Below are 15,939 nucleotides of genomic sequence, written 5' to 3' on the forward strand. Positions count from 1 at the left end.
GCCCGCTTTGTTTTGCGCATGCCCGCATCAACGCTGTTGCTCTCAGAAAGTAACACACTGAATAGTTCTCCTAAATACTGTATGTATATATATATATATATATATATATATACTGTATACTGTTGTATATGTACATGCTAACATTGGATTTTTTTTGTTTTTAATGCACACGATTAATTATTTTTGTAACATTTGCATTTTTCCCTTCAGAGGTTTTTTTTTAAACCTATATAATAATGTTCCATGTTTAAAAAAATAATAAAATAAAATATTTGTAGAATAAATATCGACCTATATACGTAAGCAATAAGGTAGGAGAGGCCGTGCTGTATCGTGAATAAATCACGACTGAAGCCTTCGCTTCGTGCCTGCAACCCCTTCAGCAATAAGGCCTGGAGTACCTTATTGCTTTTATAAAACGGTTACCACACAATAAAAAATATTAAAACCAAAAATGTATGTATTGAAATGTTACTTTTTGAAGCAAGTTCGTTAAATGCTGTCCTTAGTTCCCGACAGCAACAGTAAACAGAAAGAGAATGTTCCAAACATGCCTCATCTAATGGAGCTTAAAGGGGTCATATGATGCGATTTCAATTAATTTCCTTTCTCTTTACAAGCTCTTGGTGCATAAATGCAACCCGTAAAAAGACAGTATAAGTCATTATAATCCGTAATTATGTCCCCAATGGATGCAACAAATGCCTCGTTTATAATGGGTTTTCATGTTTTTGTCTCGTCGCTCCGGCCGGGACACTGCATCACAGTATGATAAGGGGCGTAACATTTCCGTCACAGGTATTCGGCCAATCACGATGCACTGGATAGCTGACCAATCAGAGCACACCTCGCTTTTCAGACCGATGAGATTTGTAAAAATCGACGCGTTTCAGAAAGGCGGGGCATAGAGGAGAAACAATAATGTACAGTATGTGGAAAATAATGTGTTTTTTTTACCTTAAACCGCATAAACACATTTAATTACACCAAATACACGAAATAATGTTATTTTTAGCAGCATCATATGACCCCTTTAAATAAAAACAGAGAATATGAGCTCTTATCATTCGTTGTCATTTATTTTTTAACACATTCTCACACACATACATCTGCTTATCTCTCAGCATTTTAGTTTTAAAACAGACCGATTCGCGGCACAGCGCGAGTTTGCAAGCGTCATTACAGTGTAAACTGATGGACATACAGAATCATACCTGAAACAGAAAACTAATAAATATATTCCCTCCTCGCTTCGGAAACTGTAGGCTTCCGCACAGACGCGCACACATCAACACATCGCAGCATAAAAAGCGTTTATTAGGGGGAAGGGCAGGGTCTCAAAATTAAAGATGAAAGATGCAACATAACGCCAGCAGGGGACACTCATACTTCATTAAATAAATAACAAACACTGCCGAAATACATAACAAATGAAACAGTTGTGATGCTATATTAAAGAATAAACAACAATATTTTGTTTTGTTTTTTATTGCTTTTGCTTATATTTGGTTCATTTTTGGTCGGATAGAAAGTAACAATAATGTAAATATAGAATCAGAATCAGAAAGAGCTTTATTGCCAAGTGTGCTTACACACACAAGGAATTTGTCTTGGTGACAGAAGCTTCCAGTACACAGACAGGTTGACAAGTGACAAGACACAGATAACAAAATAAAAATAAGTACACAATAGACAGTATATTGCACATATAATATAAATAATCTAGATACATACACGTATACAACAATACATTAATTCAAATGAAAACACCAGGCAAGCAGTTATACTTTCAAATAAATAAACAAATAAATAATCAAATGAAATAGGGAGAAGGAAATAAAGACAGAGAAATAAATTTGAAAAATTATATTATAAAAAATAATTAAAAATAAAATTAAGATGCAGTGGTCTTCTTAAAATATTCCATAAAAGTGCTCCAGCCTTTCAGAAAACGTTTTGGCTTTTGTTTTATTGCAAACCAAATCTTTTCCTCCTTGAGAGCTTATAAAAAGTAAAAAAAAAACATTGGCGATAAGAAGGGGGAGCTGCTGACTTCCAATTCTCAAGAATAAGTCGCCTGCCAGTAGTTGGGGAGTTGGCTACACTATATCAGTCTGCAATGTGTTTAATTTAGCAGATTCTGGCAAAATACCAAACAATGCTGTTAAGGGGCTGGGGTCTATTGGTAAAGAAAAAATAACATGAAAGCACCTAAAGACTTTCCCCCAAAACTCGTAGCTGATTCTGTTGTGCAGCGAAGGCAGGTTGGGTCGAGATCAGGGAATATTTTGTTTAATTTATCTAATATGTATTATTTATTAAATTTATTAAAAGATCAATGGACTCTGTGCACTGCCTTGAATTGAATGAGAGTGTGCCTTTATAGATGATGAGTGTATTCGGGCAAGAATTAGATCCCAGATGATTTCCTCAAGCATCAAATTAAATTCCTCCTCCCAGTGCACCTTCAAAGTTTTGGGAAAGTTAGAAAACTGCGTATACGAATATAGTTCCGTATCTGAAAATATCTCAATAAATGGGAGCTGGGTAAGTCCATTTTTTCTCGAAGTTGTGTAAAGGATGCAAAATTGTTATCCATATACTGTATAGTTGACCAACTGTACACTCTAAAAAATGCTGGGTTGTTTCAACCCAATGTTGGGTCAAATATGGACTAACCCAACTGTTGGGTTAAAAAGCTAATTTAAAAATGTTACCAAAATTTAACCCAACAGTTGGGTTAGTCCATATTTGACCCAACATTGGGTTAAAACAACACAGCATTTTTTTAGAGTGTAGCTAAGCTATGTTCACTCCAGATGTTAAAAGCCCCATCCATCAAAGAATAAACTACAATCTTTAGTAAATAAAATTAAATGATTAAATGTTAGCAGCTTGTAAAGTCATTTGTGCTATTTGCCTGTGGTTAGGTATACAAACACACAAGTGTGTGCACACAAATAGGCTACACAATGTAAATTATAATAAAAAATCATTTTCATTGACAAAATAAGTGTTGGATATGAACAAAATCCCTTTTACCTATATATATTGTGTATAAATATATATATATATATATATATATATATATATATATATATATATATATATATATATAGTATCTAATACAATAGGCTATATATTTGAATCTATATGAAGTATTGTGTAATGGTCTGAGGACAAGTGGATATTTTTGACAAGTGGTAATTTTGATACAATAAAGAGAAAATCAAAGCAAATATTGACCATAGGTCTAGCTCCCATTCCTTTCAAATTGGAAATGTTGCTTTTTTTTAATGTTCGTCGCATGTCTGAAGAAGAATCAATAAGCGATTTTTGTTAGATAATTGCTAAATAAAATAACAAATTACAATTCCGTAATTTTATACAACACACATACTGCATAGCCAATAGGGATGCTGCTGTCAGTAAAATAAATAAATAAAACAGCAAAATATTAAACAACAACAAAAAATATATAGGATAAACCCGTTAAGTTTTAATCAACTCTAGCGTGAGGCAGCATCGGCGTTCATGGCGCTCGCGGTGTGCGCCACTGTTTGGATCGCCATGCGGATGTGACATTATAGAGAGGAGCGCGACCGCCATTTTGAGTTTTACCAACAGAACATCACAAACCACGGGAGCGGGTGAGAGAGGCTCTGGCCGTGACCGGGCAAAATTACCTTTTCTCCTTTGAGTAGCCTTTTGGGATGCAGCTTCAGGGTGAAATTGGGCGTTAGATGTTCAGGTTTGTTTCACTTGTGATAACGGCTTGGCGAAACGTGGGCATCTTTGTAAGTTTAAACTTCTAAATTAGTGCGATTTCACATTAGAGTCTGGTTTGAATGGATAGGTTTTTTCCTCGCTCCCCCCCAGAAGAGGGACAATCGGAGGAGCACACGGACTGGAAATATTGCAGGGAAAGTTGTATTTAAAATAATCTCTCGGAGGCGCACGAGTCGCGCTGATTCTTATTTTTTCACTTTTGCTAGCTTCAGCTGGGCCATCTGTGTTTTCCCCGGCTGCAGGTTGTTGTGAGTTGCATTCGCCCCACACTTCTACGGGGGAAAGCCGGGGTTTCATTCATCGGGCCTTCGTTAAGCAGAAGCCCGAGGCCGCCAACTATCCTTAACGTTAGCATCCCTTCACCCAGGCGCCGAGATTGGGCGAATAGCGAGCAAATACGTCCGCGTTTCTCTGCCTGCTCCCCCGCCGGCCTCCCTTCCTCCATCCCCGGCGCTGACAGCAGACAAGGCCGAGGTCGTCTTAGCGCAGGCCCAGCCGCAAAGGCTCGACCTGTTTACCCCACCTCCGCGTCCTCCGACTCCCCACCAGCCTCTGCCCGCGGAACCGCCACCAGACCAGCCCGAAGGAGACAAAGAGCCCAGGCATCATCCCATCCTGACAGCCGCCAACATGAACCACCATCACACCCAGCAGCAGCAGCAGCAGAAATCCGGCGAGCAGCAGCTCAGCGAGCCCGAGGACATGGAGATGGAGGGTACGTCAAGGCCTCGTGCGAAAATCAAACGCTCACAGCCTTTAATTTAACACTACAGCCAACATTAACACACTAAGCCAGATATTTAACTACTTAACTGTTCAACAGCAAGCCACTATGTCGCATGTTTTGACCCCAATAGCTTGTTAGCCAGCAGCTAACCGTTAACGTAACTTACCTCGCAGCATGAGGAGTTTAACCAGTCAGCAAAAAGTCCATATTTTATTTACCTCATCTGAGTCGCATTACACAGCCACGTTGTTATTAAAAACCATATTGCGGTTGTTTTACTTGAATGATGCTGTTTATGTGGCAGTTATTTGAACTGGAATTTCTTTTGCTAGCGTTTAGTTAAAAATGCTGCCTGCATTAACGTGGCGCAGCCCAATATTTAAGCTCTTCCATCTACCAAACTGTGTCAGGTTTTCATCTGATAGTGTAAGGAGCCCATCGGTTAAGTTACACCTGTAGATCCCGTGGGCAACTTTTGAAAAGCATCAAGGGGTAAATACTCACAGATAAGCTAGTTATTTGGCCGAACGAACCCGTATTGGGGTGCAGAATGGATACATGTAAGTCAATATATTACATAGTTCGTGCTGTAAGTTGTGATTGAAACGACAGAGAAACGTTTGCTGTTGAAATGATCCTGCAAGAGCATTAAACCGGCCGATCGTCCACTAACTAGTTCACTATGTAATCGGACAGTTTCGTGTCCTTTCAGAACACCTGCTTGTTGCGACATTTCTGAAACAAGTTGCTGCTTCATTTGAATGTATTTCTTCCATAGTCAGCGCATCCTCGTGTCCCGCCACCGTTTTTTTTGTTTGTTTTTTTTAACTGTGGAGTCAAATAAACGGCATGAGAGGATGATTGCTGGACAACAGCACCATTTTGAACTATGATTCGCTCCTGAGCTACATAACATTACACGATGACAGGCTTTCTGTGCGATGCCTGATCGGTTAAGTTGCATTTAGCAGTTTCAATGTCTAATTAATGTGTTCCTGTTGTTATTGGCTTTGGATGCATTCCGCATAGGATCGGCTCGATTAGGGGGAGTGGATGGCAGTTTTATTCCAAGATGGTGGACTGTATTTTGCACCGATCAGTTTCTGCGAGGCCTGCTTGCGTCGGTGTTTGTTTATATCTGGGTGACGGCGCATGATGGCTCACCAAAGGATCCGCGAACCAAGTAATTTGCTGTTGAAATGATCCTGCAAGAGCATTAAACCGGCCGATCGTCCACTAACTAGTTCACTATGTAATCGGACAGTTTCGTGTCCTTTCAGAACACCTGCTTGTTGCGACATTTCTGAAACAAGTTGCTGCTTCATTTGAATGTATTTCTTCCATAGTCAGCGCATCCTCGTGTCCCGCCACCGTTTTTTTTGTTTGTTTTTTTTAACTGTGGAGTCAAATAAACGGCATGAGAGGATGATTGCTGGACAACAGCACCATTTTGAACTATGATTCGCTCCTGAGCTACATAACATTACACGATGACAGGCTTTCTGTGCGATGCCTGATCGGTTAAGTTGCATTTAGCAGTTTCAATGTCTAATTAATGTGTTCCTGTTGTTATTGGCTTTGGATGCATTCCGCATAGGATCGGCTCGATTAGGGGGAGTGGATGGCAGTTTTATTCCAAGATGGTGGACTGTATTTTGCACCGATCAGTTTCTGCGAGGCCTGCTTGCGTCGGTGTTTGTTTATATCTGGGTGACGGCGCATGATGGCTCACCAAAGGATCCGCGAACCAAGTAATTTATTTGCTCATCGGATAGTGTCGGATGACACGGTTTGCCGAGAATAAGAGCTCGGTTTGCGGAGGGAAACGTTAGCAGCGCGGCTATATGCGTGTGGAGGGGGATGGGGTAAAACGAGCGGATCAACTCAGAAACGAGTCAATAACGTAGCGTCTTTTTCTCAGTGACTGCCTTATTATTAATAATATGGGGTGAGTACCCATGCTGTCAGTTGTAAATACAGATTTGATGTGTTATAGAGAGACTGTGCGTCAAGACTAGCGCTTGGGGATCCGCCGACGGCGCGCGGGGATTTTCTGCGTCTTCATTGTATAACGAGTCATGCTGTGGTGCCGCTCGCCATTTTTAATGATTACGGCTCGCTTGGCTTTTTTGTGTGGATCGTGCACACCCGCGATCGCGATGGGAGCGCTTAAAAGGCCGTGGAACATGGCTGTGATTTCTTATTCGTTTTAATTAGGACGTTAGTTTTTGCGCTACGTTTCATCGAAGTTGTGCAGTGCACGTGTGGGGGCGTTTCTGATGCTGCTGCTGTCCGGAGACTCGCACTCAGACCTTTCTAAACATGCACATAATCACACCACACATCACAGGCCTAGGAATGCGCAAAGGAAACTCTAAATGGTGCTATGAAGCCTGCAGGTTGGCCTTTCACTGAACAGCAAAATGTCGGGTTCACATTGCATCTTTTTCTTTTTTATAGCCAAGAACCACCCACTTAGACAGGAAGAGAACCAGTTTTTGTTTTGACAAGCTTTTTATGCTGTCTTCACTAGCTATTGGAAATGTCCTACTTTCCGCTTCTAAAGTGGCCATGTTCAAGTGCTTTGTTGGCTGAAAGAATAAGAATTATGCAGGACTTAACATATTAAATCTTATAGAAAGGCAAAATGTATTGAAGATGTTTAGTTAATATCCAATAGATTTTGAATAAAATGTTGCGTCCTATTCTTTGTTAGCCATTTAAACATTACTTCCGCTATCTAGATTCTGGAGATGAGAGATTCTGGAATTTCAGGCAAGTAAATATGGTCTTTGCTGTGTGAAATGCATACGATATGCATCAAATGGTTATTTATGTATAGAAACATACATGATTGTAATGGCTAGAGAAAGCCATGTAGATGAATAAAATTGTCACTACAGCAGTAGTTTTCTCCTCTGCAATGTTTAAAGTTCATGGCCCGTCCAATTTGGAAACTCGGGTATCAGAATTATCTCAGAGTGTCCCAATCGTAAATAGGACTTAAGAGACAGAAATTGATGTCCAATTTCTAATTATGATACAATACTACCTTTTGTACACGCAACTTGGATATTTTTATTGTAAATGTTAAAATAGCAATGTCATTCATTTCAACACTTACAGACACTGCATCCACCATATTTTCTCATGACTCGCTCCCAATTATGACGTTGTGGTTTAAGCTCAATTAATAAAGGATCTTTCCAATGTGACTTGAATGCATCTCTTTTACGTAGTATTTATAGACTATCATGGACTGTTGTGAACATAATTTCAGATGCCTTCAGTAGTGCTTCAGACTCTTGAGTTACAGATGCAAATTTAGCTTTGTCACTGTTAGTTTTCAGTGGTTTATGATTGGGGTCTGTTATTTTTCATTATATTTTTTAATAAAACAAATATATATGAGGGAGAGTACATGAAATAAGTAATTGTTATATGTAGAGCTACACATGCTAAATTCTCAATGATCATGATTAGTTTTTTGCTGAAAGATGCTCCTGAATGAATGCATTTACCTGTTGCACAGTGGATCTATGGCAGCATAGTCAGAGTGAGCTTGCAAGAAATCTTATGGGATGAAACCTTATGCGTTAGCATTACAATTGACAAGGGACTTTCCTGTTTTATTTTTTCAGCTGGGGACCCAGATGATCCTCCAAGAATTCCACAGAATCCAGTCATCAATGGGAACGTGGCTATGGCGGACGGACACAACAACACAGAGGAGGACATGGAGGATGGTAAGAAACATGTTGAAGCTCAGCACCATGAGTGTTAATATTTTTTTAAATGCATGTGTTTTTATAGTTTGAAGTTATGAATGAAAGTACATCTACAGATCTAACTTTTTTTTTTATACAACACTTCATAACAGACACAAGCTGGCGCTCAGAAGCTACTTTTCGCTTTGTGGTGGAGCGCTTTAGCAGGCTGAGTGAGTCTGTTCTCAGCCCACCCTGTTTCGTGAGAAATCTGCCCTGGAAGATCATGGTGATGCCCCGCTTTTACCCAGACAGACCTCACCAGAAGAGCGTTGGTTTCTTCCTTCAGTGCAATGCTGAGTCAGACTCTACGTAAGCAATCACTGCCATTACATTTTCTAGTTTAGAGATTTCAGTGATGACCTTGAATTAATGGGCTCCTTTTTTTGTGTTAATACACTTTGGCTTTTTTAACATATTTAGCAGGGTTTTTTTTGGGGGGGGAGGGAGTATTTCTACCTCCCTTTAAGCAACCAAACCTAATTTGATTCTTATTTGTAGGTCCTGGTCATGTCATGCTCAGGCCATGCTCAAAATAATCAACTACAAAGACGATGAGAAATCCTTTAGCCGCCGCATTAGTCACCTGTTCTTCCACAAGGAAAACGACTGGGGCTTTTCCAACTTCATGTCATGGAGTGTAAGTTTACTTGTTTTGTATGAATGTCTCTGCTATGCTGGTGTTATCGGAGGTGAACATAGCTAATTAGCTGATATTGGTTGATTTCAGGATGTGACCGATCCAGAGCGGGGCTTTGTGGATGATGATAAGGTTACTTTTGAGGTCTATGTTCAAGCTGATGCGCCTCACGGTGTGGCGTAAGTAATTTCTTATATTTTACTTACCTTTCAATGTTGCTGAGCTTTTGCAACAGTAGCTGACGTCACAATTTTACTTGCAGCTGGGATTCAAAGAAACACACTGGTTACGTGGGGTTGAAGAATCAAGGAGCCACGTGTTACATGAACAGCTTATTACAGACTCTCTTCTTCACAAACCAGCTTCGGCGGGTGAGACATCTGCCTTTCATTATCAGAATCAGAAGATTTTTTTAAATTATTCCTACAGAATGCACTTTGTACCAATAAGTGCACATTTGCTTTGGATGTGCTCAAGTAAATGACTATTAAAAATACAATTCCTACTTTGCAAATTGATTTTCCTTAGCCTGTTGTAATTCCAATGAAATATAACCTATTTCCAACTGCATCCCTTACCTATCCGAAGTGGATGCATTACTGCAGATGCAGTGTGCGTTCAGGTGCAGCCAAGTGTGGCTATATTTTGTATTATTGATAATATTTGGTTCTTATTAGAGTCATACATCTCTTCGGATGGGGATACACTTTATGGTGGAAAGAAAATATGAAGAAAAGTATACCTTGCTTATCATAGCTGGTGTCAGTGTGTCCCTGTGCTGGCAGAGCACATTTTCTCCACAGCAAGCCCTGTTATTAACAGGGTAAAACTTGTTTCTTTGAATAAGAACATAAAACAATAAAATCATGGCAGTTTTTATACAGTACCAGGGCTCGCAAAATCGCTAGCCTGACGTCCCGGGGCTATTGTTTTTTCCAGTCGGGCTACCAAAATGTATCACCGCCCTGCCCGACAGGCTATCTTGATTGAATAGTGATATGAAATTCCTAACTTGATTCGCGTTGTTCACTCGCTTGTAGGGGTGAAACGGATCGTAGTTGATCGTTTGCACTTGTTTCTAAGTTAGGCCTGGGCGATAAAACTATCGATATTTATAGACGGTACACCTTCTTCGATATCGATAGAAAAAATGTTAGATATAGCGCACGATGTAGGCACGTGCTATGAGTGACGCAGACAGCACACAGAAACACAAACACATGCTGAAATGAGTGCTGTGCCTGCCTGTGATGAGATTATGAATAAAGAATGAATATTAGTCGAATTTAAAATAAACTTTTGCATTTGAATGTTAGATGTTAGGCTTGCCGCGATTGACGGTGATACCGGTGTTAAGCCTCAACACCGGTTATGTCACTTGCCCACCGACCCGTGTTTCGAAACTAGATGCAAAAGCGCCTGTTTAACAATATTTTGGATTTTGAAAAGCCTGTTGACTTTTGCCGTTTATCTAAGGTGATTTTGGACGTTGTTTTTAAACATTCGTTTCTTATTTAATTGGTTCTATATTGTTTGCTGATTTTTACTTTATTTAAACTTTGTATCATTTATTTAGTTTATTTGACATCAAGGTGTATGCCGTGCTTCCAAGCTTTCTTACTCGTTTTTCTAATAAACGTTCGACTTATTTATTTGGTTATATATTATTCATATTTACTTATTTCCAGTTTTGTATACCTATTTAGCCTTTATGCAAGTTATTTGTTATTTTATATTAAGCATAGCCTGCCCTATAGCATGGTGTATTTTTATTTGTTTTGTTAATAAAAGTTCTATGTTCTATGTTCGGCTCTTTGGATTAAGCAATGCATAAATAAATACATGATGCTGTTTTGTTCATAATTGTTTATGCAATTTGCGAAATTATATTTGATTTTTTTGAGTTAATTTAGACGTAATGCACGTTTTTATAGTTACTTGCTAAATGTGCTGCATTATTTTGCTCATTGCGCCCTCCTGTGGCCTCGGGAGACAATTAGACCTATACAATAAAGACCTATTTAATCTGCATTTAAAACATTAGAAATTAGATATGCTTAATTTTTATTGTTTGATTAAAACAAAAAATGTTTGTTGTTTGTCACAATAAATTGTGTTAATTATAAATACAGTGGTTAAATTAAAAAAAAAAATTCCTATTGCTTTTTGTTTTAAAAAAGGTTATAAAAATGTCAATTATCGATACCGAACAATATGAAACATTTATATCGTTGATACACTTTTTTGCTATATCGCCCAGCCCTATTTTAAGTCTTGCCAATTTAAACATTCAAGCGTTTTAAAACATTTGCGCGCGTTCGGAGCTAGCATGCTGGTTTCTGTACGCACTCATTCAAAGTGCGCACAGGGAGCCGCGTTTCAGACAATGCGTGTACACAGAATTGATTTCTCTTTCACGTATCCTTGCTTCTGAATGAACACACACACAAAATTATCTCAAAATAATTGTCTCTGCAAGTATTCTCGTAAATGCTGTCCGTTATGTCTTAAGTGAATGTAAACAGTGGAGAAAGAAATCTCCTGTGCATCATTATATTGGATCTGTGCATTCGGTCTTAAAGGGGCAGCAGCCTATAAATACCTGCTGTTCCAATAGTGCCACCTGCTGTCAGAGAGTGACATTTGCGTCTCATTCACAAAGCTAAAATCAAATCATTGTTTTTGCTTCAAATTTTCAAATTATACAGTCCAAATAACATGTATTTAAAATCTTTTTTGTGTAGTAATTCAAATGCACTGGTTGCCTCTGATTTTAAATAGAGCTTTGTTTATTTGAAGAGATTTCTTTTAGTTGTATAATTTATTTGATTTGGGATTTGTTTTAGTTAAGATAGTTTTATTTAAAATTTCAATTTCACAAAGAAATATGCTGCATTTTGTCTGAGAAATAATAAAAGGACACCTTTTCATTTATAATTTCGTAAATCTCATTTTGTAAAAAAATATATTGTAAGAAAATCGTATTGTGTAATCCAGGATTCCTCAAATCTTGCCCTGGAGGGCCAATGCGCTGCAGAGTTTAGCTCCAACCCTGATCAAACTCGCCTACCTGTGATTTTCTAATGATCCTGAAGACATTGATTAGCATGCTCAGATGTGTTTGATTAGGGTTAGAGCTAAACTCTGCAGGAAAGTGGATCTCGTGGACCAGATTTGAGGATCTCTGGTGTAATCTGTGTCGTGAATTGTATCGCATCGTAAGTTTAGTGAATCGTTACATCCCTATATGCTACTAGTTTTTGCTGATCATGCTGATTTGTCCACAGTAAAGTTCAGCCGATGTCTTTTTTTATTATTATTATTTGGGCTAGTTAAATTCATTTTGGGCTACCAAAACCTGAAGAATGCCTGCCCGAAGGGCTACCAGGGATTTTTAAATTTTGCGAGCCCTGACTATTCAAAAGTTTGGGGTCAGTAAGATGAATGGTTCTGAAAATGGTTCTGAAAGAAGTCTCCTTTGCTTACCAAGTCTGTAGTTATTTGATCAATCAGTTAAAAGTCTTCAGTGTCATATGATTCCTCAGAAGTCATTGTAATATGCTGATTTGGTACTCAAGGTTATCTTTGTAAATACATTTTTTCAGGTTCTTTAATCAATATAAAGTTCTTAAGAACAGCATTTATTTGAAAACATGCATGCATTATTTTAATATTGATGTTTTATTGCATGTTCATTATATAATTGTTTTCAGAAGAAAAGTACAGGTTGATGCTGTGGATTTGACAGAGAACTTGCTTTGTTTTTTCTTTCTAGGCGGTTTATATGATGCCTACTGAGGGAGATGATTCCTCTAAAAGTGTTCCCCTCGCCCTGCAGAGGGTGTTCTATGAGCTCCAACACAGTGATAAGCCTGTTGGGACAAAGAAGCTGACTAAGTCTTTTGGGTAGGTTTTGTTTTGAATGTTCAGTTTACAAGCACTATGAATCAGGCACTGACATACGACACGTCTGCCAGTTTACATTTCTTTAGCAAAATGTGAAGTGCGAGCTTCATGTTTTTCCTTGTCATTTTCTTTGAATGTCTTTGTCTTTTATGCTCAGTAGTGAATGTTCTTGCTAATTTTTCTGAATTCCAAATCCATTTAATCCCTGATTTTCTTTCCAGTTAAGTGTGCTATGTGTACATGTTTCTGATTATTCTAGCCAAGATGCAATAAAGGCTTTTTAGGTTTTTGGCTTAACTTTGAGTGCCCTGGCCATGAACTTTTAAGTGAGCATATTCAATTTATTTCTTGTAAAATCCAAAACGACATGCTTTTTTATTTCTTGATTCCACTTCTTACTGGTGGGAATCTATAGAGAATTTATCAGCCTTTTAATAACTTCTAAAACAGTGTAAGCAATTAATAAGTGTGTCTTTTTCCTCAGATGGGAGACTCTAGACAGTTTCATGCAGCATGATGTACAGGAACTGTGCCGAGTGGTGAGTAGCCTGATCTCCATGGGTCTCTTTGGATCCTTTTACCTTATTCATCAATTGAGGGATTAATCATGTCGGAATGAATGAACGTGATTTGGGTCCAACCATTGTGTGATTTTTTTTTGCCAATTTTAGCTGTTGGACAATGTGGAGAACAAGATGAAAGGAACTTGTGTGGAGGGCACAATCCCAAAGCTCTTCCGAGGGAAGATGGTGGTAAGTCACCGGGACTCTCTCTGTGGTTTCGCTCTATATCTGATTCATTTATTCAGCCTCGCCACATTTGGGTGTTTTCTCCATTTCAGTCCTACATCCAGTGTAAGCATGTGGACTATCGGTCAGAAAGAATAGAGGATTACTACGACATCCAACTCAGCATTAAAGGAAAGAAAAACAGTAAGTGTGGCTTTCTCTGATCTTCTGTCTTGCTGTCCTCCCTTCTGTTCCGGAAAGGCCTTTCTTGGATTGTGGTCTATAAATATATGAATTTTCCGACATCTTGCAACTGAGTTCCAATACAAAATTGGCAAATTCAGCTCAGACTGTTTCAGATGCCATTTCATGATGTTTTGTCGCACTACACTGTCTCGGATGTACTTGTGTTGGGCTGTGTTACTAACGCACCTTCTCTGTCCTGCAGTCTTTGAGTCATTCAAGGATTATGTGGCAGTGGAACAGCTGGATGGGGATAACAAATACGATGCAGGGGAGCATGGTCTACAGGTGAGGGGTTTGCATACATCACCCTCCGATGCTAACAATCCTAAAACTGTGGTCATGTTTACATCTAAGTGGTGCATCGATACCCCATTGACAGTAGGTTTGGGCTGATAGATGATGCCATCGTCCATTGCCAATATAAAGCAGCAATATAACTTGACATCTAAGTGGTGCATCGATACCTCATTGACAGTAGGGTTGGGCCGATAGACAATGCCATCGTCCATCGCCGTTGGCTGATAGACATCACGATGTTGAGCCGGCATCGCTTCGGGCACAACCCCCCGCCCGCTCGACCCTGCCGATGTCATCGTCCATTCATTGTAGACATCGTCCGATGCCAAATTTGTAGACATCGCCCAACCCTAATTGACAGTGTACAATGGATCTACTTAAAAAATTTGTTAAAGTCTTGCTGATGTGACCGCGGCTTCTTATGACTCATCCGTATTTTAATTTTTGTAATTTTCATCCATTTTACTGGAGTTTTGACTATTTATTGTTCATGTGTCTTCCAGGATGCAGAGAAGGGTGTAAAGTTCCTGACCTTCCCTCCTATCCTGCACCTACAGCTCATGAGGTTCATGTATGACCCTCAGACTGACCAAAATATTAAGATAAACGACAGGTATCAACTTTTCTTTTTTTGTCTTTTCAATGTGTTGTAGGTGTAAAAAAATTAAATCTCTGTGTACTGTATCTACTGTTACATTAAAAATGTCACTGTAATTGAAGAGTTTGTGATGAATTGAGTGACACTGATACTTATACTTTTGGAATAATTTCTGTGAAATAAGCATTGTGATTTATGGGTGGTCAGAATAAATGCGTGTCCTGCATAGAGGCAGATTACTCTTAAAATATTTTTGTTAGAGTGACTCATCTAAATGATGTTTGTCGACTGAAAACTTACTTGAATATGGACTGGAGACTGAACTTTAAGATGCACTCTTTCCTGTTATCTTTCTGGCATAATCTCTTTCTCGCTTTCACTCATGATGTTTGCTGAGCCTGATACTTGATGTTTTGCCCCGCAGGTTTGAATTCCCAGAGCAGTTACCTTTGGATGAGTTTCTGCAGAAGCCAGACGTGAAAGACCCGGCCAACTACATTCTCCACGCCGTGTTGGTGCACAGCGGAGACAACCACGGGGGCCACTACGTCGTCTACCTTAATCCTAAAGGAGACGGCAAAGTGAGTGTCACCGCGCCAATAGTGAGAACCTTTTATTTCAGGGGTCCCTAATTTTTCTGTTGGTGGTTAACGGGTTGGGTTTTTGGGTGGCTTGTGGTTGCATGTAATGTTTTGTAAGTATTGGTAAAGTAAAACCTTTATGCATTGGAGGGCTCCAGACTGAAAATTAATTTTTGGTGTTTTATGCACATCAAGCATAAAAATATTGTAATAGAAAACGGTAAATTGTAATAATACCAATCGCCATATTTCTTTTTTTCTTTAAACTGTATTTTAGAATTAATGCAGCCTTGGGGGAGCTTAAGAGACTTCTTAAAATAAAATAAAACAAAATCTTAAGCTTTGTTCAGACTGTCACTCTAAATCCGATTTTTGTGCATATGTTTGGAATCCGATCATGTTTAGCAAGTGTAAATGTAAAAAAAAGTAAAAAAAAAAAAAAAAAAAAAAAAAAAAGTGCGACCATTTCAGTCGCATTTGCGACTGAAAACTACTTCGTGCGACTATGAAATAATATTTAGGAGCACCTGAGCGTCTGACCTGATCAGCATACTTGTGTTTGCGCTGAGGGAGTTTCAAAGGTTCTAATATACGTACGGGTTTCTGCAGCGTTGTGTAATACATCACAGACATATCCTCTCATTATAACAAACAAAGTGT

The 15,939-nt window shown here is 38.9% G+C and overlaps 1 protein-coding gene across 1 annotated transcript in view; it reads left to right on the forward strand.

Moving 5' to 3' along the window:
- The first annotated feature begins 3,588 nt into the window (after window positions 1-3,588).
- usp7 (ubiquitin specific peptidase 7 (herpes virus-associated)) overlaps window positions 3,589-15,939 on the forward strand; it is a 25,668-nt gene continuing 13,317 nt past the window's right edge. The window contains exons 1-13 of the mRNA XM_016279461.1: window positions 3,589-4,504; window positions 8,158-8,262; window positions 8,397-8,595; window positions 8,785-8,923; window positions 9,014-9,102; window positions 9,186-9,294; window positions 12,699-12,829; window positions 13,314-13,368; window positions 13,501-13,581; window positions 13,671-13,761; window positions 14,006-14,088; window positions 14,604-14,713; window positions 15,123-15,279. Of these exons, the coding sequence (XP_016134947.1) occupies window positions 4,420-4,504; window positions 8,158-8,262; window positions 8,397-8,595; window positions 8,785-8,923; window positions 9,014-9,102; window positions 9,186-9,294; window positions 12,699-12,829; window positions 13,314-13,368; window positions 13,501-13,581; window positions 13,671-13,761; window positions 14,006-14,088; window positions 14,604-14,713; window positions 15,123-15,279 (1,434 nt within the window). The 5' untranslated portion in view covers window positions 3,589-4,419. The remainder of the gene's footprint in view (window positions 4,505-8,157; window positions 8,263-8,396; window positions 8,596-8,784; window positions 8,924-9,013; window positions 9,103-9,185; window positions 9,295-12,698; window positions 12,830-13,313; window positions 13,369-13,500; window positions 13,582-13,670; window positions 13,762-14,005; window positions 14,089-14,603; window positions 14,714-15,122; window positions 15,280-15,939) is intronic.

Source organism: Sinocyclocheilus grahami, unplaced genomic scaffold (genome assembly GCF_001515645.1).
Source record: "Sinocyclocheilus grahami isolate Dianchi unplaced genomic scaffold, SAMN03320097.WGS_v1.1 scaffold130.1, whole genome shotgun sequence".
Taxonomy (NCBI): Eukaryota; Metazoa; Chordata; class Actinopteri; order Cypriniformes; family Cyprinidae; genus Sinocyclocheilus; species Sinocyclocheilus grahami.